This window comes from Pteronotus mesoamericanus, unplaced genomic scaffold (genome assembly GCF_021234165.1).
Source record: "Pteronotus mesoamericanus isolate MK-2021 breed Mesoamerican mustached bat unplaced genomic scaffold, CSHL_Meso_final contig_256, whole genome shotgun sequence".
Taxonomy (NCBI): Eukaryota; Metazoa; Chordata; class Mammalia; order Chiroptera; family Mormoopidae; genus Pteronotus; species Pteronotus mesoamericanus.
The window spans coordinates 5,388,461-5,412,667 of NW_026555108.1; the positions used below are offsets into that span (position 1 = coordinate 5,388,461).

The window sequence follows — 24,207 nt, forward strand, 5'->3', positions numbered from 1 at the left end:
TGTGATAAAATTCACATTGTGATTATTTTGTGTACGATGGAAAAGAATTCACACCTCTTGAAGACTTCCCTCCTTCAAGGTCCAAAAATAAACTTGACACCTCGTTGCCACTCTGCCACCCATAAGCTAACTGATTACCCTTTTCCCTTAAAACTGAAACAGTTACAAAAGATTGTCATCGCAATAAAAGTTTGTAAACTCTATTTCAGTGTCTTTTTCTTGAAGCCAGAGTGCAAAATGCAGGGTTCTCCTGATCTTTCATTAATACTTCTGTCACTCCTTCATATTTTTTTGGCAAAGGCCATCTTGGAAATGCCTATTCTGGTACACTGCCATACAGTATAAGCACGCAGGTCCTGCAAAGATGGCACCTGCCGGTAATACTTGATTGGTAAATTGCAGATCCAGGCCACTGAGACCTTACATAACAGAAAGCTCTATTTTCAGAGTCCTTGGTTAGATGTTTAAGTAGATCAATGAATTTTCCATCAGCACTTGGTTGTTTACAAAAGTGGAACCTACCGTTTGAGTGCTCAATTCTAGGGTGAATTTAAACAGTAACGGTCATTAGAACTATCCTGAACAAGAAATGAACCATACGGTTACTAGCTACTTCCCCACCTCCCAGCATGTGATGTCGTTGGTCTCCAGTTCTATTCTTATTTTGCAAGTGTTTTTTTTTTTTCAGCTCCTCCATAAGGCTTGTCACAACCCCATGACCACTACTTTCCATTGAGTCAAACTCTTGCAACCCAGGAGCAGATTCAGGATAAAAATGTAAATGGTAGCACATACTTTCTGCCACATGGTCATCTGTGCTATTCGGGAGTGCACTGAAGTTCCTTTGGATTTTATTATTGTGCATTGGAGGTAGCCGTGGAGAGTGTGGAGGGACATCATCATGACTCGCCCTTGGGCTCTGTAATGTGACACGTGGGGTGCCAATGAACCAGCCATTCAGTGATCCATGAAGATCTGTGGGGAAAGGACTAGGTCCTGGTCTACCAGACTATGGTGTTTGGAGAAAGAGTCCTCTGCAACTTGAGAAGCAACTGCGGAAACTTCCACCAGAGCAGCTGTCCGGAAATAGCTGGATGATCCTTCCAAAGGATACATGCCCTCATCTGCCAGCACAGAATGCCAAACGCAGGCTTGAGAAGTCCGAGAACTCCAACACGTGTTCATGGAGGTGAACATGCAAGTGTCCATTCTGAGACCCTGAACTCCTGAATGAATTCCTTTGTTCTTGCCACTCCGTTTCAGGTGAAGACGGTAACGGTGTTTTCGAACATCGTTCTGTGTTGGACTTGGATTGGAGGCACGGAGTAGGGCTTCGGCTCCCGCCTCCTCCATTTTGATAATTGCCTCCTCAGTTTGTAGGTCAAGAGGCCAAAGGGTAGGACGCTAGTGAGGACTGTGATGGAAGTGGACTTTATTTAGTTTGAGCTCTCACATCTTGAAGCACCATTGGTGCCCACAGAGGAGAGCTGTCCCCATCCGGCCGAGCTCCCAGAGGGTGCTGCTCCCTTTGCCTTTCTGCTTTTGTTCTGAAGAACGCTGCTTTTTAAATACACCCTTTGGCTTTCACTCTTTGATATTACTTTACACCTTTTTCATCTTCACCGTGGATGTCACAGCTGGCCATATCTTTACCATAGCAGCTACCAAATGAGGAATCGAGATCTCCCCAAATTCACTGGCTAGTGATGATTGTTCCACTACCATGAAATCCGTTTTGCTCTTTACTTTTATTCAGGCTCAAAGACTTCCAGAAGGTTTGAGGACTAATTTTCCTCGTTAAACCTAGTTACCTAATCCGGAGTCACGCATCTCTCTGGAATATTAGCTCCAAACATCTGGAGAGGCTGCGGTGCTACATGCTCGTATTTTTCCAGTTTCATTTAACCTTTGGAGCCATATTCCGGGGGCGGGGGCGGCGGCGGCGGCGGCGGCGGCGGCGGCAGCGACAGCGGCCAGAGCTTGTCCCCGCTCGCTCGCTCGCTCGCCCAGCGAGGGCGCGACTGCTGCCTAATGGGAGCTGTTTATAGCCTCTAAATGTGCGGTAATCTGTTACACAGTAACAGAAAATGAATACACCACTAGTAGTGTTATTACAGTATCAAACTTTGGAACTGGGATTGAAGAACCGGCTGATTGATTTCAGATGATTCAGAATTTCGACTTGCTGCACGTAAAACGGAGGGGGATAAACAATCGGCGTCAAACACGACACACAAAAGCGTCTCCTTCAATGCTCAGGACCGGCCTTCTTCGTCACCCTCCTCCAGACTGACGTGACTCTTTCCCCCGCCCTGAGATATTTATAGACACTAACGTATTTTATCACCTAAATGATATTGGTCTGTTTTATGCTCTAGTGGCTTTTTGTACCTAATTGGGCTTCAACTTCCTAGAGGGCAAAGATCTCTTCTTTGATTTTTGTGTCCCCCGCAGTACCTTGCATATACAGATGCAAATGTTACTTGATTGGCTAAAGTAACTCCTGGAAACTAAAGGATCCAGGTGCTATTCCGAGACGGGACCTGGAGGTGGTTCTTGAGGCTCCAACGGGGGCTCTTCGGTTACACTGTGAGCCCCGCCATCCAGCTTGCGCGGCAGCAATGTGCGTCATAACATCCTCCGCCTCTTCTCCCAGGGTAAGGACCACAAGCCTGCCTGACTGGGAACAGGACCTGGTTTTTAACAAGATTTTTAAGTTAATTAGCTAGCCCCACTAATCAGTATGGCCTAAACATCTGCCACTGGAATTTGAGAAGTCTATTCTAAAAAAAAAAAAAACAAAACTGAGTTTATTCACCACACATGGGGGCACTTATGAGAGGGGAGTGGGAAATGCTTTACCAGTTAAGTAAGATTAAGAGAAGAGGTTAGTGCCCAATTTCCAGGAGAGTTAGTTCATGTGATGGGGAAAACATCAATATCAGCAATTTTCTGGGTGCTCATACGCATGATTAAGTTTGTGAGCTGTCTCAAACAAATTAAAGCACAATTAAAGGCCTTTTTTAAAAAAAAATGTGGTCACATGGCTAGGTAGTATGAAAACGTTTTGAATAGTCACTGACCTGTTTTCCTAGATCAAGGACTTTTTGAAATAAAAAGTCCTTTATAATAATTTCTTGATGATATGGCGAACTACCTTAAACCATTCTGGAACAAGAGATGAGGTATAAATGCTAATGTGACAAAGTGTCTACATAGTGGACTTGAAACTGCAAGAGGATCGTCAGAACTAATTTGTTCAAGGAAGCGCAGGCAATTGCGATTCAATCTAGAGGCGTGGTTTAGGCAGACCGGCAAGTGAATTCATTTATCATTGTTGCACTGCCTTGAGCTAAATGAAATCAGCGATTGTGAGGATTTGTAAATCTATTTGATGAAAATGAAGTCATCACTCAGGAGAAAGTCATGGATTTGGACGAATATTAATTACCTTTAACATTTTTATGGCTGCCTTTGGAGTGCAAATTCTCAGTATGTCCGTGAGTTAGGAAGCGGTTGTCTTAATACTGTGAGCAGAACTATCTGAGTGCCAAACACGATTCTGAGGTTTCAGGCTGAATCGTCAAAATCTGAGATGTTTCAGTACCTTTGGCTTTGTGAAAGGACCACTCTTTTTTTTATCCAAGTGCTTAAAATCAATGGCTGAAGTCAGAATTAAGACGTGTTCAAATTGGAACCTTCTCCCCCATCGTTTCAAAGTTCAGTCTATGAAATATAACCATGTTAAATTTAGTTGCTCAGAATTGACCCAATCAGTCTTGTTTGTAGGAATAAAGTTGATTAAACTTTTGTAGACGCCTTTGGCATTTATGTTAACATCTACGTTCTTGGTTAGGTAATAGACTACACCACTTGGGCAAAAATGTGTTGGTCACGTGTGTCGATTTCTTTTCAACCTTCCGCCTTACTGTTAAAAAAAAAGGGAAATTTGGACACTCCTACCCGAGACAGTGTCCTAACCCCAAATTCGGGTTGACAGGGTTACTCCATTGCGCCCTGGACACAATCCTGTTTGTCGCAATGGGCCCTGCGCGGAAGGTTACCCAAGAGCCCCGAGTCATTTTGTAGGTAGCGCTGGTTGCCGCGCTCCTTCCGCACTGGTACTTGATTGTAACAGAAAGTAGTTCCGGCCCGTGTTGTTTCGGTGGAGGAGCCGTCGTCGCCGCCATTTCAAGACCGTGAGAGGTAGATGGGCAACCAGAGTTCCTAAGGTTCGAAGCCTGTAAGTGCTGCCGCCGCTCAAGCCTGCCAGAGTACTGGTACGGCTGCTGCCCTGTCATTGCTACCTCTAGAAACGCTCTTGCAAGTAGTGGCGGCACAGCGGGACTCAATCACCCCCTTCTCGCTCTCCCTTAAGAAGCTCCAGATGGCGTCTTCCGTGGGCAACGTGGCCGACAGCACAGGTATCGGTGTCCCTTTTACCTTGGCAGATGCCCCGTTGGGGTCTCGCGCCGTCCTCTGCCTTGCATCACCCCCTACCTTCCCTCCAGCCATCCCCATGACATCAGTGGCATTGCTGAGCTTTCCGTCGTCTACAGGCATCTGATCCGGTTTTGCATAGTCGTCTGCTCTGCAAACATTTTCTCCTCTTTGCTTTTTGCTTCCTTTCTTGCTTTTTAAAAAAATCTCACAAATGCACTAGCTTTCCACTCGCTCGGGACGCTTCTGTCACCTGCGCACGCTTAGAATGTCTCGGAATGGACTGCGTTGGAATCCCTGTCCTTTCACTCTCCTTCGCTACCGTTTTCTCCCCTAATTCAGCTCACAGCCCCCTCTTCTTCTCCCCTTTCATCCCGGTCTTCATTACCCCCTCCATCACCCCCTCCAGTCCTTTCTCCTTAGCCCGATTTGGTCCTCTGTCAGTCTAGGGCGGGGGTGCCATTCCGATGTAATCATATCCTCACTTTGCATCACCCAAGAATGAGCAAAAGCTCCTCGGTGTGCTACAAGTCACCTCGAGACGAGGGGGTATTGAGCAGCACCCCGCTGGGCAGCGCTTTGCTGGTGTGTTCCTTCGGTTGAGCGGCCCCAATTTAGATTGGAAATTTCCAGGGGTTCCTTCTGCCAGCGCCCAATTCCACCCAGCCTGGATTTCCCACCCGGCCCTCCCTCCTCTCCCTCGGGGAACCACACCCTTTCCTTTGCGAGGTTGCCAGTCCAGCGGTCCACTTCCTACCTTTGGGGCGAAGCCACCCTGGTACTGGTGCTGGTGCCGGTGCGTTGGCGTTGACCACCCTGCGTGGCCGGATTGTTGCTTTGTGCTACTTTCTCCCTGTATTCATCCGCCGCCGCCTCTGGGTCTTCCATCCCCATTCTTGAGCTCAGTATCTCTTTATTCATAGGACGTGTATTTTTTTTAAGTTTTCATCCTTGCTTGAAGAGTTTGTAAAGCAACTGGAGTGTTGGCTACACAAGTGCAAGGCGGTTGCCCTTTTAGACAATTCAGTCAAGAGCATTTGGTACTAAAAATAAGAAAACAACCAAATTATAGGAGTGTCCTTCAGCTGCCTTTCCCTATTGAGGCTATTTGGGGCGGGAGGGGGGGGCAGTTTGGGCTGCAGTTCTAAGGTTTCCCATGAGATTCTTTTTTATTGTTGATTCTCAGTTGAGATGTGTCCGGAGTTTTATTTACTGTGTTTGGGCATTGCGCAGTAATAGATGAATCTTCAGTCGTATTTTATCCATGATTGTAGGTAATGGGATTAATAATTAGTGTTCCCCTTCCTTCCAGGGACTTTTTAAGATTGAAGGTTTGTACTAGCTTGCCCTTTTTAATGTATGTTATTTTATTCGAGGGAGTTGTCATTTCAAGTGTTGAAACAGATAAAGTGGCTTCGAAAAGTTGATAAACCAATGTGTTAAAATAAGGGCCTAAGAAGTTCTAGAGACTTGTCTGAAATGTAATTTTCCAGTTTATGTTACAGATATAACCTCCCCCAGATTTGGATGCAAGCCTTTCTGCTCGTGTGCTAGTGGTCAGCTGTGTATTCTGTTCAGGAAATTTACTTTGCTTTCCTGAGTATACAGATCACTTGCCAGGTCTAATGATTGGGGAACTTGGTTCCAATTCGAGCTGGTCACTATGACCTTGGTAAAATTTAAGTAATTTGTACATGGTTTACCATTACAACCATCGAGTAAAATTCCAGTAATGTATCATTGTTGAAGTTACACTATTACAGTTCAGACTTAGGTGTGTGGTGGTTTTTCCTGCCCCCCTCCCCTCTGTGAGCTTTATCTTTATGTATCTGAGTTAAATAACTTAGACACAGCAAAGTGCTTTCATTTATTATTCATTCTGTTGCACTGCATCAAATGGTTTTATATTTTAGTGTTTTCACAGTCTTTCAAAAAACCATCGCAGTTGTAGGTGGCTGCTTGGTTTATATACCATTGTTTATAAGGTCTTAATACTTTAGTCAGTTTCAGAGCCCTTTCGAAAAAGGACAGTGTTAAACCGCCTTGGGTGGGATTTAGCAAATTTGGTTTCATCATAGGTTTTGGATGGTAGAGAAGCAATATAATCTCGAGTCTTTATTTAAAATGTTTGATGATCCCTTTAAATATTTTGGCTCTTGACAGATGAATTCCTCTTGTTTACAGCTGTTTTAAAAATAGCACCTTGTTTCTAGTGTTGCCCTTAATTTAAACAAATTAAATTGTGAAGTATAAGAAAGCATCAATGTAATTTTCAGTTAAAAAACTCATCTTGTATTCTCACTCAGGTTAAGAGATAGATTGTTACCAGTACCCCACCCCCCCTTGCAGCCTCCAAATCCAACCTAAAGCATGGGACAAAGTATTAAGTTTCCCAGTAGGTTATTCTGACATTATTAAACATTTGTGACCTTACAAATCACATTTTATATTTTGTTTCTATATGTTAACTATAAGGAATACTGTTTAATGAGTCTTTAGATGTTACCTTTGATTTATAATGTAAATACAAAGTATTTGTGGTCATGAAGTGTAATCTTATTTGAAAGCAAGTATTTCTATCTAATCTGGGAAAGAAAGTGAATGGATCAATTCTAAAAATGCCAATTCTGCACCTGATGTTAACCGGGGGTTATAAATAATGTGCAGAACACTCTAGTGCTTTACATAGTTTCAAGCGTTTTCATTTTTAAGTTTAATATGCCATGTTTTTACATTTTTTTGTTTGCATTTCTAACTTTTTGTTTTCCCCCCTCCTTCCCTCAAATGTTTTGATGACTCTCCAGAACCAACGAAACGTATGCTTTCCTTCCAAGGGTTAGCTGAGTTGGCACATCGAGAGTATCAGGCAGGAGATTTTGAGGCAGCTGAAAGACACTGCATGCAGCTCTGGAGACAAGAGCCAGACAATACTGGTGTGCTTTTATTACTTTCGTCTATACACTTCCAGTGTCGAAGGCTGGACAGGTAGGAGATGTGGGGGTACCTTCTGGTGATTGCTGCCTCTGGATGCTGAGCTTGAAAATGATACTTAAATATTTGAACTTGAAATGTTTCCAATGGGTTTCACCTGAGCCACCAACGCACATCTGCTGTTTTGTCCACTTGTGATGGGCCCAGCTGCCAGGTTTTCTCCCTCCTTTTGTGGTGGTGGTGGTGATGTTATCAGTATGACTGGGGACCTTTTCTAGATTTTTGCACCTGAGTCTGCTGCTTACTTAACTTTGTTCAGGTAATAAAAAAATATCCTTAGTATAAAGATGGGAGCATCCAGTCTCGCTTTTTGTAAGATGTGTCATCTTGAGGGACAGAATACCCAGAAATAATGGCGTATGTGCTGTGGTAGGTGCATATGTGATTCTAGTTGCAAAGACTCATTACAGTATGATATGCTACTTTTAGCTAATCAGTTGAAGTAATCAAAAGGGGGAGAATCTGTGTTCTTATTCTTTCAGTAAATTGTCATTCTGGTTTATTTAGGCATTTAAAGATGTGCATCATTAAGTCTTACCAACAAATGGAAACTGAGACTCATGCATGTAGCATTTTCATTCTTGATTTTAATGATCATGGCTTACTATGCGGCAGTTTGGTAATAAGACTAGTAATTAGTAAGACTTTTATCTCAAGGAAAAAGAGTGTTCCAATTGGAAATCTGGACTACCTCCACTTTTGAAAAACTTTGTTTCCAAAACTTTTCCTGTACACTAGTTAAAAGATATTTTTTATAAAGATTTTTATTTATTAATTTTTAGAGAGGGGAAGGGAGGGAGAGAGAGAAACATCAATGTGTGGTTGCCTCTTGCGTGCCCCCTACTGGGGGCCTGGTCTGCAACCCAGGCCTGTGTCCTAGACTGGGAATCAAACTGGCGACCCTTTGGTTTGCAGGCCAGCACTCAATCCACTGAGCCTCACCAGCCAGGGCTATAAAATAATGTTATTGTTACATAATTAGCAATAGCACAGGGTCCTGTGTACACCTGCATCAACGCTTTTCGCCTTTTCCAGATCTGCTCACTTTAGCACTCTGGCAATTAAACAGAACCCCCTTCTGGCAGAAGCCTACTCGAATTTGGGGAATGTGTACAAGGAAAGAGGACAGTTGCAGGAAGCCATTGAGCATTACCGGCATGCATTGCGTCTCAAGCCAGATTTCATCGATGGTTATATCAACCTGGCAGCAGCATTGGTCGCAGCAGGTGACATGGAAGGGGCAGTACAAGCTTACGTCTCTGCTCTTCAGTACAATCCTGTGAGTACAATTTTAGTGGTTATTATTTGCCCTTCACAGAAGCCCAGAAGGAAACATAGTTTGAGACTTCAGACATGGAATAAAGTTAAGAGTTTAGAAATGTTTGTCTACTTAAAATGGTGAAATAGCTTTGATCAGGTCTATATCACGGTTTTTAAAATTTGTTTTATCTAGCAAGTTATACTAGAAAACATAAAAATGACCCTTATTGCAAGAAACTGTCGATTTTTATATTGCCTGTGAAAGTACAGAACACGTGACATTGTTTTTTGGGCTGTTTTGATTAAATTTGGATAAACTCTGATAGGTGTTTGCAACAGTTAATTGGTTCTCAAGGAATAGTGGATGAGGGGCCTTACCCTGTAATATAAAACAGTTAAAACAAGATGACAAGACATGGATCAGTGACATGAAAATGAGGCTGCACAATTTGTTCCTCAATATTCTGTTCTGTTTTCTTTCAACATAATTAGAAGTGGTAGAGTTGAGGTGATAGTATCCATACCAAGCTTTTGAATATTTCTTAATTTTTCTTTTGGTTGAAATTGCAGATATTTTCTGGAGAACAGGTGAGACCGAACTGGCAGGCAGACATTAAGTTCACGTTGTGTAGAGACTCTGAAAGATACACAAGAGTAAGACTTTTCCCTCAGAACTTTTGATGAGGTTAGGGATAGAAGGTACATAGAAACTTAAAAGATAAGTGATAAAGAGAGGGATGGAAGGAATCCAGAAAAGCTTAAGAATGCATTTCCAAGCTGTGTTGCCCACATTCAGTTTTGCAGCAACCCTGGAAGTGGTTAGTAATGAAGTGTTAACAGTTCCCATTTATTGAAAGTCTACTTTGTGTTCGAGACACTGCGGCAATTGCTTCAGATGTTGGTCTTATAGCTCACAATGAGCATTCAAAATAGGTGGTATTTTCAGGTTTACCAATTAAAAAAAAACAAACAAACCAGACTCAGGGGTTCTGTAATTGTGGGGGGAGGGGATCACACAGCTAGTAATGGTGAAGGGAGTATTAAATACTGAGCCTGAATATGTAGAAAGCAAACATTCAAGAGAGAAGAAATAAAGCATAAAATGGGGATGTCCTGCCCGGAGGGTGTGTACCCCTCATGGCAGCCCCTGAGCACAGTTTGAAAAGCACCAAGCATTTCCTGCTCTCCCTTAATCTCCATTTTACAGGTTAGGAAACTGAAGCTTGGCATAGTAGTTTGTGGAAAGATCTGAAATCACTTTTTCTCATGACATCTATTAACAATTATTTTTTCACTTAATTTTTTAAACATTTTTAAAAGATTTTATTTATTTTTAGAGAGGGAAAGGGAGGGAGAGAGGAAGAGAAACATTAATGTGTCCTTGCCTCTTGCGTGCCCTCTATTGCAGACTCAGCCCACAACCCAGGCCTGTGCCCTGACTGGGAATCGAACCGGTGACCCTTTGGTTCGCAGGCCGGCATTCAGTTAACTGAGCCACACCAGCCAGGGCTTTTCAGTTAATTTTGAGAGTGTAAAGTTAAAATTTTTTATCCTCACCCAGGGACATGCTTATTGGTCTTAGAAAGAAACAGAGGGAGAGAAACGTTGATATGAGAGAGAAATATGGATCAGCTGCCTCTCTCCTGTGCCCTGACGGGGATTGAACCCGCAACCTAGACATGTACTTTGGAAAAAGAACCCGCAGCCTTTTGGTTTACAGGAAGATGCTCCAACCAACTGAGCCACACTGGCCAGGGCACAATTTTTCTTTTTATTGCTTTTTGTATGGAGACAGTGAGAAGTCTCCAAGCTTTGTTGGTTTCCATGAAACCAATTTCTTATGTATTTTTCAGAGCTACTCAATGCATATACAGGATCCGGCAGAAGTAAGGCCTGCTTGAGTGTGGTTGGTAGGGCAATAATATGGGTGTAATAATTTATAGTTTCCATTTGACCGTTTCACCTAAAATGTCATTTGGTGTGCTTGAGTGTGATATTGTTATGTTACAGAATTACATGCTTATGATTTTGTAATAAAAAGGGGCGTTATTTGTGCCGGACCCTCTATATGTAAATTTGAGTGCACTTTGTCATTTGTATTAACATTAGCATCCAACTAGTTACCAACAAAAAGTTTTAAAGAATCCTGTTGTATGTGCTGCCACTGGGGCTTGGACCCTGTTCTTGCCAAGGCTCAGGGCTCACTTGTGCGCTTAGTTGTCACAGTGAAATTCTTTCCCTTTATTAATCAGGGTCGGTTTCACCCTTCACTTGCTGATTGAGTGGCAGCTCACTTGTGCCCTCTTACGTGGCTGTGGCTCCAAACGTCTTGAACTCTGATCCCCTTGTCTCAGGTTTCCAGTTACCTCCGTGTGGAGCAGGGCAGCAGCCATTGCTGCTCAGAGGGTACCAAACCAGAGGAGTATGAGGAGGAGGGAAAACTGAAGTGGGAGACAGAACCATGGTTTCCCACACCTAACCTCTTAACAGGAAGCTTATCATTATGTCCTTCCAAAGAAGATAGTGCTAAAATAAATCATGGTACTGCCCCTTGAAGGCATTGAATAGCTATGCATGCCCATCTGGTTCTGTTTCTACTCGTGGCAAGTGCTGCTTTATTTCTCTGTCTTTACCAGTAAGAATGAAAAAAGGATTGTGCAAACTGCCTGGATTTCCCCTAAATATACCATAGCGAGCATGTTTTAGTGCGTTTCAGGATATCCAGTCTTAACTATATTTACTGTGAAATTCCTTTGTCGGTTCGGTAGTGGCAGAATCTTGAATCTGTTCCTCATTTGTGCTCTTGCTGGCAGTGCGTTGTTGGCCTGAATTATAGATGTAGTTTGCATTCTATGAAAATATTTAAAGAAACTCAGGTTGTTTTGGTTTTGGAGCAGTGTAAAGTAAAATGTTATGGTAGTGTTCTTGGTAACCTGTTTTCAGTGGTGTTTATCTTTTTAAGCTAATGGTATGTCAATTTATAAGTTATTCTGTGACTTATACCTTTCATATTTTTGCGTTATAAATTGTCTCTTGCAATGATGGATGATTTAATGTATAATTTCACTGAAATTTTAGTCCATCGTATTTGAAGGTGCTATTGTAGCTGGTAATTTTCCACACAGTGGCTCACTAGCACTGCCCATACCTGGCAATCCCTCTTACAAATTGTGTGTAAAACGTCTATCTGTAATCCTGAGTTTCTCTAAGGAGCCCTGTTTCTGGGTCTATAGGTCATTGAACCATTGCTTCTGATTTGATTGTGGATGCACTGAGAGTTATGGACATCCTGACTGTCATGTGTTAATATCATGTTAATTACTACTGTCACTAGCTTCAAGTGACATGCTAGCCTCAAGTATACAGCTACACTGCAGGAAGCCATATATTTCTATTCCTCTCTGCTCTGCTGTTTAAATTTGCCATGCAAGAGTCCTATTTAAATATTTGGGTGCTTATTGTTAGGAATTGGGGAGATGTGTTGGGGGGCGAGTCGTGGATTAGAATATGAGACAGGATCTGACCCATAAAGGATAAAAGGTGTAAGCTCCTTGGGTGATTATTGTTGGAGAGTATTAATCAGAGCGTTTTTCTTGAGTGGGTGCTTATAACCTAAGCGTTCTGTAGGAAGGCAAATAGCAAGTCGACTTCCTTGGCTGAAGTGGTGAGTCAAGTAGTAACAAGAAGTGAGCGGAGTAGCGGAGAGTCAATTGGAAGATTTAGAAAGAATAGAGAGACTGAGGAGTTTGAATTTAATTTAAGAGGCAGTTAAGAACTGTGGGGTTTTACCAACCTGATTTTACTTCATATGCATGTGTATATGTATTTAATAGATGGTGACGGTGGGGTGGGAGAGTTCAAGGAGGAACGGCAGGAAGTAGATGCTATCTTAGGAGGGGTGGATGTACAGGAAATTCTTACTCATTTCCATCTCATTATCTTTATTCATACTTTTTCCCCTTGTCTACAGTGCCCTCCTCCTTTGTCAAAGTCCTACTCATCCTTTAAGGCCCAGTTTAAGTTTCTTTTTTGAGTTCATTTACTTCTCTAAAATTACTTCTTTACCACTGTGTGGGCATTTAATACTTACGTGCCTTGTCTTTCCACATAGATTGTAATCCCCTCTAGGGTTAAGGATTCTGTTAGTCTCTTTTCTGTACAGTTCCAGGTATGATACTGAATTGAATAAAGGTTTGCATAAAAGGTATTAACCTAGGAATGGAGGTATTCTCACCCTGGCTGGTTTGGCTGTCAATTGAGCACCAGCCTGCGAACCGAAGAGTTGCCTGTCGACTCCTGGTCGGGGCACATGCCTTGGTTGCGGGTCAGGTCTTGTGCAAGAGGTAACTGATTGATGTATCTCTTCCACATGGATGTTTCTTTCCCTCTCTTTCTCCCTTCTCTCTCTAAAAAGTAAATAAAATCTTTCAAAAGTTATGAAAAAAAGAAACATATTCTCTCAGCAGACATTGTTTTGAGTTGACAAATGAAACAATTTCTATCTTAGGTTTTGATCTTCTGGGAGGGTAGTGGGATTCTTGACTTTTCTAGAAATTAACTGTTCATGCAGAAGATTTGAGTCCTTGAATGGGCGAATCAGATTGCACTGTTAAATTTAGTTTATATTTAGTATGGTATGTTTGACCTTTTTTGTAAAACTGCCTTATTGATTATCTGATAGTGATCGTGAAGATAATCTATTTTTAACTCTAGTCGTTGTGCTAACTTGATTTAGTCCGCTGTAATGGATCTAGATGATATAACTGAATATAGATAGATACACTGTCAGGGCCGGGGTGGCAGTCATCCAAGAGTTTATAGAAACTAGAGGGTAAAATTATGCGACAGTTGGCTATGATGATGTATAGCCCATTAGGGTCACTGTTGGAGAATTATTGCAAGACTTCTGATTATTATGGCTCAGAAAAGACATAGGAATTGGTAAAAGTCCAAAGCTATGTATAACCACGATAATCGGGTATAGTAGGAGCTGGTATGAACAGAATAGATTGTTCAGGCATGGTTTGCAAAAACAGGTTAGCCCTTAAAGTGTAGAGAAAATCATACAAAGTAGGTATTGAGATAATAGAATTCATTACTTCCGAGAGTATCAAGAGGATTAAAAAGTACATAGACTCATGAGGGGAGGATAAGTCTGTCATAAGATCAATGATATCTATAATGTTTTGAGAATTAGTATTAATACTAGCTTTTTGTGCTTGATGTCAGTGGAGGCAGCCATTCTCTCTCAAAACACCAGTCATTGCTTGATGGACAGATGGGTGGGGTAGATCATGGAACTGACCCAGTATGGCTAACCATAGGGTGTTCTGTACAGCTACACTGCAGGAAACCATGTATTTTTATTCTTCTCTGCTCTGCTGCTTATTTTTTTAAAGATTTTATTTATTTTATTTTTAGACAGAGGGGAAGGGAGGGAGAAAGAGAGGGAGAGAAACATCAATGTTGCCTCTCACGTGTCCCCTACTGAGAACCTGACCCGCAACCCAGGCATGTGCCCTGACTGGGAATTGAACCGGTAACACTTTGGCTTGCAGGCAAGCACTCAATCCACTGAGCCACACCAGCCAGGTGCTCTGCTGCTTTTTTCTTTTTGTTTGTTTTGTTTTGTTTTTTAAGGAGCCCCTAAAATTCATGAATAGCATAAGTGTTTGGTTTCCTATTGTGGTCTCAAAAGTTATCACAAATAGTGTCTTAAAAACAGTACGGATGTTCTTACTTACAGTTTTTATAAGTCTGGGCACAGTGTGGCTAGATTTTCCGCTCCAGATCTCTGGCTGAAATGACTGAAATGAATGTGTTGGCCAGGTGTACTCATCTCAGGCTTGGGTCCTCTTCCAAGATCACCACTATTGACAGGATTCATTTTCTTACAGCTATAGAACAGAGGTTCCCTTTTCCTGCTAGCTGTCAATGGGGGACAGCTCTTAAATCCTAGAGGCTGTCTGCAGTTCTAACCACATGCCCTGCTCTGTAGGTAGTTCACATGAACATTTTCTTTCTTTTGATTTTATTTATTTAGGGGAAGGGAGGGAGAAAGACAGGGAGAGAAACATCAATGTGTGAGATTCTCGCTTGCCCCAAGCTGGGGACCTGGCTTGCAACCCAGGCATGTGCCCTGGCTGGGAATCGAACTGGTGACCTTACGATTCTCAGGCCAGCACTCAATCCACTGAGCCACACCAGCCAGGGCTGAACGCTTGCTTTTTTTTTCCTGGCCTGCTGGAGCACATCTGACTTGCCCTCTGTCTGCTCTGCTGTTTAAATTTGCCATGCAGGTGCCACTTTTAAATATTTGAATGCTTACTGTGTGTATAATACTTTGTCAGGAATTGGGGAGATGTGTGGGGGGAAAAATTGTGGATTATAGTATGAGACAGTATCTGACCCATAAAGGATAAAAGGTGAAAGCTCCTTGGGTGATTATTGTTGGAGAGTATTTGCTGGCTGACTTTTGGTTCACCTGATGGATGATAACATACCATCACAAAAGCTGTTTATCGTTAAAATGAACCACCTGGTTCTAATACAGTTGCACATAGAATAATATATGTGATGATATGTTGGCACAATTGACAGGATTTCACTTTCTAGGCCCTAATATAAAGCCCTTCCACCCAGGGAACAGTTTGCAATGATAAGCCTATACTCTCAGTTGCCATTGTCTCTGCTTGTTTACTGATCGATTTGACTGACAAAGGCGGAAAAGGGTTGTATAGAAATTTAAATTCACTGTTCTGATGACGTGTCTTTTCATACTGATGAATGGACTGGTGAGTCAGATGACTAGCAACACAATAGTGCTGCTAATAAAAGGGAGAGCCAACTGCTTTCATCATTCACCTCCTCAGCTCCCATGGCACTTAATACTAATGAGTAACCTGGTGGCGGGTTCCAGGATTGAAGCTTTGGTTGGATGGTAATCCTTCTTTCTAACTGAAATGAAGTCAGATATTTATTCTTATTTTTTTTTAGAAAAATTTTATTTATTTACTTTTAGCCCTGGTTGGTATGCGTCAGTGGATTGAGCGCTGGCCTGCAAACCAAAAGGTCACCGGTTCGATTCTAGTAAATTAACTTACTAGTAATTCAATTATTTATTTATTTACTAGTACATTATTTATTTATTAGTAAGAAAATTATTTACTAGTAAATTTTTATTTATTAGTAAAAGTAAATGAATAAAAAAATTTTAAAGGATTTTATTTATTTTTAGACAGAGGGGAAGGGAAGGAGAAAGAGAGGGAGAGAAACATCAATGTGTGGTTGCCTCTCGCGGGACCCTACCAGGGACCTGGCCTGCAACCCAGGCATGTGCCCTGACTGGGAATTGAACCTGTGACCTTTTGGTTTGCAGGCCAGCACTCAGTCCACTGAGCCATACCAGCCAAGGCTGAAGTCAGGTTTTTAAAATATGCCTGACAGCCTAGGGCTAGGTTTGCTGATAGCTAATCATGGCTAAATACTCTCTTTTGCTATGGAAAATTTTTGGCTTTTGATATAGGAGTGATTCATTATAACCATGAGCAAAGTAGTCGAACAAACATTTGGGGTTTTTTTTTTATAAACATGACTAACATTTGGGGGGAGGAGAAGCTGTAGTAAGGCCCATAGTTTTTTTTTTTACCTGAAACTACTGGGATCAAATGCATTTCAAAATTCAGAATTTTTAGGACTTTAGAGAGATGGTAATACCATATAGAGAACTCCTAGGTAGGTCTGGAGCAGCACCTGGGGCAGTGAAACAAATTTATGTTTCTGCAAAAAAAGAGGTATGAGTACTCACACCAAGCGGGCTCAGGAAAGTATATAAATAACTTTATGCCAGTTCAGGTCGGGCCTAATCATCAAATGAGTGTTTGGAATTTTTTGGAATTTGAAATTGAGGGTAAGGGATTGTGGTTCTGCCATTTGTCAAGCAGTGGCTTTAGTTGACAGAATCAAATGGCAGGAAGCTGGATGCATAAAATTACTTCAAGCTGTTTTTGGTTGAGAAAATATAACTAATGCCACTGTCTCTGGGTTTCTAGGATTTGTACTGTGTTCGCAGTGACCTGGGGAACCTGCTCAAAGCCCTGGGTCGCTTGGAAGAAGCCAAGGTAGGTGTTTGCTAGAACACATTTAAACATCAGTGTTATGAAAACTTGTACTTTTTGCCAAGTCTTCAACTCTTCATTGAGCTGTCTTCACAAAACAGTCCTAAGAAACTGAGGAAAGCTGACGGCATGAATCGCCTCAGACTAGAGCAGGGCCAGGCTTTGGCATATCTGTTCTAAATCTGGGGGTAAAGCAAGAACCTGAACGTCTTGGAGCCTTTCTGCTGAGCTAGATCATCTTTGTAACAATGGGCTCCGACATGATCTTATGTGGGAATAAATAACATTCCTTCAAATCTGAGGCTTGCCTGCTGGTGACAAGCAGAGCGCCTGTGATTTGGCTCAAGACGCCTTATGATGCAGGTGCCATTGAAAATGCTGCTCTTCTAAGTCCTTTGTGGCTTGTAAGTGGAGAAGAACTTCATCCAAATGTTACCCTGTAATACTGGCATTTAAATTCTTATTTAACCTTCCTCCCTTCATCTTCCTCACCCTTTTTACAGTGGAAGAAAGGCTGTTAAAATGATTGCAAATTAAATAATTGGAACATCCTGCCCCTTCTTGTCCCCACTCCCTCCTCCAAGTTCCTTTTTCCTCTTTTCCAATCCTAGTTGTCTGCCTTCTTTTCTTCTTTACTTCCTCCTTTTACTCCTCCCCACCCCACCTCCTTAAAAAAAAAAAAGTCAGGACAAAGCTGGTTTGTTTGGGAAATGGACTGATCGAAAGAAAACTTGCCAAAGTGGAAAGGTGGCTTTTAGCATTCTGTGTTTCCAAATAATGAATTTGAACACCAGGTTGGGTTATTAAAGCATTTGGTATAATTTTAAATTAAATTTATAAATGAAATTGTCTTGTTACAAGCCACCTTACGCAACCGCGCTGCAGGGGTGAGGAGTGGGGAGAAACCAGAATGCTTCTGAAACTCCCACCTGTTGCTCTGAGCCCCACGCGCATGCTAATGCGTGGAGTGTATGCGCAGCGTAGCTGTCTGTTTGCTTCATCCAGGGAGGAGGAAGGCTTTTTAGCACCGTCTCATGTTCAAAGGCACTAGTTTTAAGTGCATAGCTCTTAAATTCTGCTGACACTTTGGATTAACCTTATGTAGGTTTCCAGCTAATGAATTGTAGTGATTGATCTCAATCTTAGCTGCTAAATCCAATTGGTAATTTATAGAACAAATATTTGATAAGCTCCTATTAATTGTCACCCCACCAAGCGGACAGCTAACATGAATTGCACTTCACTGCAGCTTTAGAGATCGGTTTAGGCTGAGACATTGCGCCTGCCTTAGGTTGCTGACTTCTTTATTTCAGAGCTCTGGAGACACCTAGTTTGAAAAATGTTATTCTGTTTTTGTGAGAACTAGTGAACAAGAAAATACTCTTGAGTGAAATGCAATGTATTTCTTTTGTAATCAGTGCATTTGAAAATTCAAGCCAGCATATTCCTAGTAGATGGAAGCAAAATTATGTTGCCTTTGTAGAAAATGAAGAGCCTTTCTTCCAGCAAAAATCCCTGCTGTATGCAATAGCCCTGATTAACCCTCTCCCTTCTGCATGTTTCCCATGTTACAGACTTGAGACTGTCCTCATTCCCATATGTAATAGACATCCAAAGAATTTCAATTGCTTTGTTGAACTTTTACTAATGATCTTGTTTTTATTTTCTCTCTTGTTTTTGGTTTTTCACCATTGATATTGTATTTAGAAGGTTTCAGGTGGGTGAAACCTCCTATTCCATGCGTAAGGTGCCTCGCTGAAGGGAGCTCGAGGCCTGGATCTAGGGCAGACACACACCTCCTCCTCTTCCAGCAAGGAACGCACCGAAAAGTCACATGATGAGAAATATGGTAACGGGTTTGTAACTGCCACAGCAAAACAATTTGCCTCCATGCCTGAATCTTCTGTCTTGTGGCTTCAGAAACAGCTTAAAATAATTTTATTTACAAGCAAGTTATGTAAGAGAATGTTTTAAACTATAGCCACAATTCTGTCAAAGATAAGTAAAAGTTAATTGATATTAAAATTATTAGATAATTTACTAGTAAAAGCTTCTAACTCTTCTTGTTGTTCATTTTTTTCCTTTTTTCTTCTTTGTTTGGATTGCAGCATTCTGCTCTTCTGATGATGCGCTGTGACCCTGCAGTAGCGCAAAGGCTGCGCAGCGTTAACGCGCAATGCGTGCGAATGAGCCCCTGTGAACGGTTGACTAGATGAGTAATCTGATTGACTGGCTCCCTCAGCCCTATTCTGTAGCCTTTTTGGATAAAATTGGGTTTTAACGTACCTCAAGTCCAGCTAATCTCATTAAGCAAATATTCTCTATGGGCCTGTCTAGTAGATTAATGGATCTGGTTGGCCGTTTGCTGCGTCTAGGGGTGTTCTACGTAGCGCAGCAGTTCGCAGCGATTGCGCAGTGCGATGCTGTTAGGTTGCGCCAGCGATGTTTGCGCTCGCATTACAGGGACCTCAACCTAGGTGCAATCCTGTCATAGGAGGTTTCAGCCTCATCACCCCTTGGGAGATAGGGGCATTGTAAGGATGTAACTTATGCCCTGGGTTTATATCTGGCTTGGCAGGAACACTTTTTTTCTCCTCAGTAGTATACTTTTGATGTTAGTGAGGAACATTACGGTTTAGGGCAGCATTTCCCAAAATGTGTTTCATAGTACGCATTCTAATAAAATGCCCAGTGAAGGAAGAGGTCCACGGTCAGCTGAGATCAGGGAACCCTGTATATACTATTAAAGGCTTAGGGAAGTCCTGTAGTAAAGAAATCTGTTTTTCTAATTTATTTGATCACAAAATCCTCTTTTCCAGTGATGCCTGTTAACACCTCGGAGAACACACTTTGGGAAACTGGGGTTGGCGGGGTGGTGGGAAAACTTGGCCTCAAGTGGCGCCCTGTAGATACCACTTGCAAACATAACAAGTTAGGTGTTCAGGTAAGAGAAGTCTAGCATAGAGGCTTAAGGCAACTGACTTCCCCAATAAGTCCCAGTATAAGGGTTGGTCACTGGTTGGCAGAACTGAACATGGTGGTTTGCACTTGGGTTCTGGTGGCGCAGGCGCAGGAGCAGCCAGCTGTGGCAGCGCTTTAGTTTTGGCGCAAGCGAGCCTATGCTGCAGGGTCACTTTTGGCTGGTCAGAGAAGGAATAATGATATCACCTTCTTCCCCTCCCCCAATCTTTTTTTTTCCCTTTACAAATTTTCCCCTTTCCCTTTACCTCCTTTCCCTCCCATCTTCTTTCATTAACCCCTCCTAAGGCATGTTATTTGAAAGCAATTGAGACGCAACCGAACTTTGCAGTAGCTTGGAGTAATCTTGGCTGTGTTTTCAATGCACAAGGAGAAATTTGGCTTGCAATTCATCATTTTGAAAAGGTTAGTCATTAAATTAACAATTGGCATTATGAAGTGCTCATGTGTGCAAGATGTTTTCACTGGAACTAAATAATAGGACTTTACTTAACCAGTCACATAATATCTTTGCTTCTTTGACAATACTACTACAGCATTTGCCAGATGGTATATTATATGGCAGTTTCCAGTTTTGCACTGAAAATGTATTTTAGTAATAAAAAATCCTCTTTAAAAAATAGGCAGTTTTATTGTAAAGAAACAGGGCTTGGTGAAAAGGCTGATTCCAGATCTAGGGCAGGGAATGAACAAAATTAACCTGGGATACTTTACCAGAAATTAATCAATCTGGAGTGTCATACCAGAAAGCAAGGAAGCTTTGATATATTACCGTTTATTGTGTAAAAAAAAAAAAAAAAGACTTAGGAGGCAACTGGAAGAGGCTTCCACTGGCTAAAGATGGGACTTGAGCATCAGTAGGAAAAAATAACTGAAATATATTGAAACTTGTCAAATATATTAAAATCCATGAATTCATGATTATACTCAGAAGGAATTCATTGATCACCTTTGGAAGATAAGGAGCAACTCATTTTGAAAACTGGGTGAAAATGGAAGAATAAAGTACACGTCCTCGCTCAGGGTAATCCAGTAGTTGATAGGGGAAAGTTTCTCTATATAAAAGTATTCCAGCTAATAAATGAAGAAGGAATGATAGAATGAGAGTATCACCGTGAATAGATTTAGGAATCCATCGGTGGCAAAAAAGAGACAAATCAGACATTATGTACCTTGTGATAGAAGTGAACAATTCCACCAGGGAAGTAGCCGTGCAAAAAAGAAAAGAACCCAAACTGGATTAAGCCTGTAGTTCTAGCTACCAATTTATGGAAAATACATAGGACAAAGAAACGTGTTAAAGGACACCGTAGGGATGTAATCAGCAAAATCTGATCCATGGGAAGCTGTATAGGAGAGGGATTTGATTTCTTCAAATTACAGGAATAAAAAGGAGATTTAAATGAAACCTTTAAAAGATTAAAGGAAACTGACAAAGTCATGTTGACAAATTGGATGGGTCTCACTTGGATCCTGAGTCAAAGTTGACAAGGAATTGCACTAGTGAATGGATGTTTGATATTAAGGAATTGCTGTCAGTTTCATAGGTGTGATATTGGTATTGCGGTTATGTTGGGAGAAAAACGTATTCTGCCTAGTCCCTGAGATACATTTTGAAATATTTTCAGATGGACTGCTATGTCTGGGGTTAGCTTCAAAGTATTCTGGGAAGAGGGGGAGTTAGACTGGAATATAGACCGAATAAGACTGAATGTGATTTAACTGTTGAAGCTGGATAACGGAGACCTGGGCGTTTGTTCTAGTCCTCTGCTTTTGTATGTGTTTGAAAGTTGTCGTAACAAAACATTTGAAGTTTTGAGGGTGGACATCTATGACTAGAGTCAATCTAAGTTAAGTACATTATGCTCCCTCCGCTTTTATTGAATTTACTGGAGTGACAGTGGTTAACAAAATTATACAGGTTTCAGGTGCACAATTCCACAACAGCATCATGCTGTCTTTACGGTAGAGTTGCCGTCTAAGAGAAGAAGAAGCATTCTTTCTGAATCTTGAACGTGTTCACAGTTACTACCTTTACCTTTCCAGTGTTCCAGTTAGAGTTCACAGTTACGGCACCTCTCTTGCTCAGTGATTGCCTACCTTGGTTGTACATGAGCTTATAAAAGATACGGATGTCCTGACCCCATTCTCAAAGGATCTAATGTAACTGGCCTATGATGAAGGCCGGACACCTTTTAGGGGGCAAATTCTTAATACACTGCCAAGGTTGAAAATTGCTGCTCTAGATATGTCTGGCCATACTTTTAAGACAACTTCAGAACTGTCTGGGTGCAGCTGTTTAATGGTTAGTTTCTCCTTGACGTAATGTATCTTACTGAGTATACAACTCTAATTACATAGCTTACTAAGGTCTTACTGAGTATACACTTGTAGTTACTGAGGCATATATATTCTTTTTCAGTTAGAGTTTGCTGCTGCTTCCTGCTATTATGTTTTAGAAGAATTAGGCTGATTAATCATTAATAAGGCCAACCATTAGAAGTACTCAGCTCAATGAAACTGGAATAGACCCAATGAAAAATTTTGCCCTTCAGGACACATTTTGCTCTTATATTACATGAGAAGTTATTTTGATAACATTGAGATTTGTGAGTAACGAGTAGGCACTAAAATTATTGCATTTTAAAAATGAAATAACATCTTAATGTACTAGAAAATGTAATTGGAGGTCTAAAATGATCTCAATAAAAAATTGTAATTGGGAAGTTAATCTGAAACTTTAACTTGCTCTAAGCAACTGTCTTGTACCTTTCAGGCTGTCACTCTCGATCCCAATTTTCTGGATGCTTATATCAATTTAGGAAATGTCTTGAAAGAGGCACGGATTTTTGACAGGTGAGAGAATGGTCTACTTGATAACATTTCTTGAGTCTTTGTTGTAATGACACTTGAGAGTTTAGACTGAAATTATGAACTGACAACGGTCTACTGAAATACATTCTCCTTTTCTAGTACGTTGGTTTTCCCTGATCAGGCCTGCTTTTTTGTTACCTTTTATTTATAGGTATTGTTGCCTGACTTGATTGTTGGCTTCCCACAAAGCCATTATCCTCGTTCAGAGTGCAGTTGAAATTTTATTTATTGGACAAATGTTGAAATGGTTATTTTTTAGACTAACTTACTCCTTTGATCTGATTCAGAAAGCTAAGTAAATCCAGACTTTTAACTTTTGAGTTGTCCAAAAGAAAGCCTATTTCTTATGTGGGAATAGAAATATTCAGTGGAGAACTATATTTTTGTAAAGGTGCAATTTTGATTCAAGGTTAATTATACTATAGCATGAATTAATTGTAACTAATTACAATTAATTGATATACTTAGGTATAGTATAGCATGAATTAGTTGTAACAAAGCATCCATTAAAAGTTAGTTGCATTTTGTGTGTGTGTGTTTTTATTTACAGAGCTGTGGCAGCTTACCTTCGTGCTCTAAGCTTGAGTCCAAATCACGCAGTGGTGCACGGCAACCTGGCTTGTGTATACTATGAGCAAGGCCTAATAGATCTGGCAATAGACACCTACAGGCGAGCTATTGAACTGCAACCACATTTCCCAGACGCTTACTGCAACCTAGCCAATGCTCTCAAAGAGAAGGGCAGTGTAAGGATTTTTATTCAGTCTATTTCTTTGTTTCCTGGTATGATTTAAAAGAAAAGTCTTTTTGTACATATTATATTAAGTATTGTGGTGGTAAATTGTTCTCCTTCGGAGTTTTGGTTGAGAGGAAGAATAGCAAAAAATACCTCTTTTCTGGAATCTTAACTAAGGTTTCACTACGCTTAAACTAAGCAATTGTTAGAACAGTATCAGTGGTGGTTCAGTGATTCATCTGTATAGGTTTTGAATACTTTGCTTTGTTTCCTAGGTTGCTGAAGCAGAAGATTGTTATAACACAGCTCTCCGGCTGTGTCCCACCCATGCCGACTCGCTGAATAACCTAGCCAACATCAAACGAGAACAGGGAAACATTGAAGAGGCAGTTCGCTTGTATCGTAAAGCATTAGAAGTAAGTTGAGGGTGATGGGGCTGGGTGTTTAGTGTATGTGATAGCGGAGGGAGGGCAGTTAAGTTTGCCATGTTAACCACCTCTTTTGTAAAAACAGTGGTTGACTCAGTCATTGAACCAGTAATCGAATACCTAAGGTACGGGTGAGGTCCTGTGACATTTAAGAAAATTCCTACATTGACTTTGTTAATGTATGGACTAATGAGATCTGCACAGAAAAATTGAACAGTAAGCTACAGTTCAAGAGAAGTTACCAATAAATATATCATTTCAGTGCCTCGTGGCTGTAATAGTGGTTGGTAGGTGTGGTAGGAGCTTGGAAGCCAGAGATTTCAGAAGAGAGAGAAGCTGGAGTGATCAGCATAAACTCAGATGAAGAAAGGTATATCTCATG

At 41.3% G+C, this 24,207-nt stretch overlaps 1 protein-coding gene and 1 pseudogene across 3 annotated transcripts in view; one reads left to right on the forward strand and one right to left on the reverse strand.

Annotated features, from left to right (window-relative positions):
• Positions 1–316: 316 nt before the first annotated feature.
• LOC129071110 (suppressor of cytokine signaling 6-like) lies at positions 317–4,301 on the reverse strand (annotated as a pseudogene).
• The window catches only part of OGT (O-linked N-acetylglucosamine (GlcNAc) transferase), a 49,436-nt gene continuing 29,330 nt past the window's right edge, over positions 4,102–24,207 (forward strand). Inside the window, exons 1-8 of one of the 3 annotated variants that reach the window (XM_054574305.1) lie at positions 4,102–4,424; positions 7,245–7,425; positions 8,467–8,710; positions 16,743–16,811; positions 20,076–20,192; positions 22,564–22,643; positions 23,212–23,407; positions 23,673–23,813. In XM_054574305.1, coding sequence (XP_054430280.1) covers positions 4,388–4,424; positions 7,245–7,425; positions 8,467–8,710; positions 16,743–16,811; positions 20,076–20,192; positions 22,564–22,643; positions 23,212–23,407; positions 23,673–23,813 — 1,065 coding nt within the window. In that variant the 5' untranslated portion in view covers positions 4,102–4,387. The remainder of the gene's footprint in view (positions 4,425–7,244; positions 7,426–8,466; positions 8,711–16,742; positions 16,812–20,075; positions 20,193–22,563; positions 22,644–23,211; positions 23,408–23,672; positions 23,814–24,207) is intronic. The other 2 variants (XM_054574304.1, XM_054574303.1) reach the window with 2 other exon arrangements.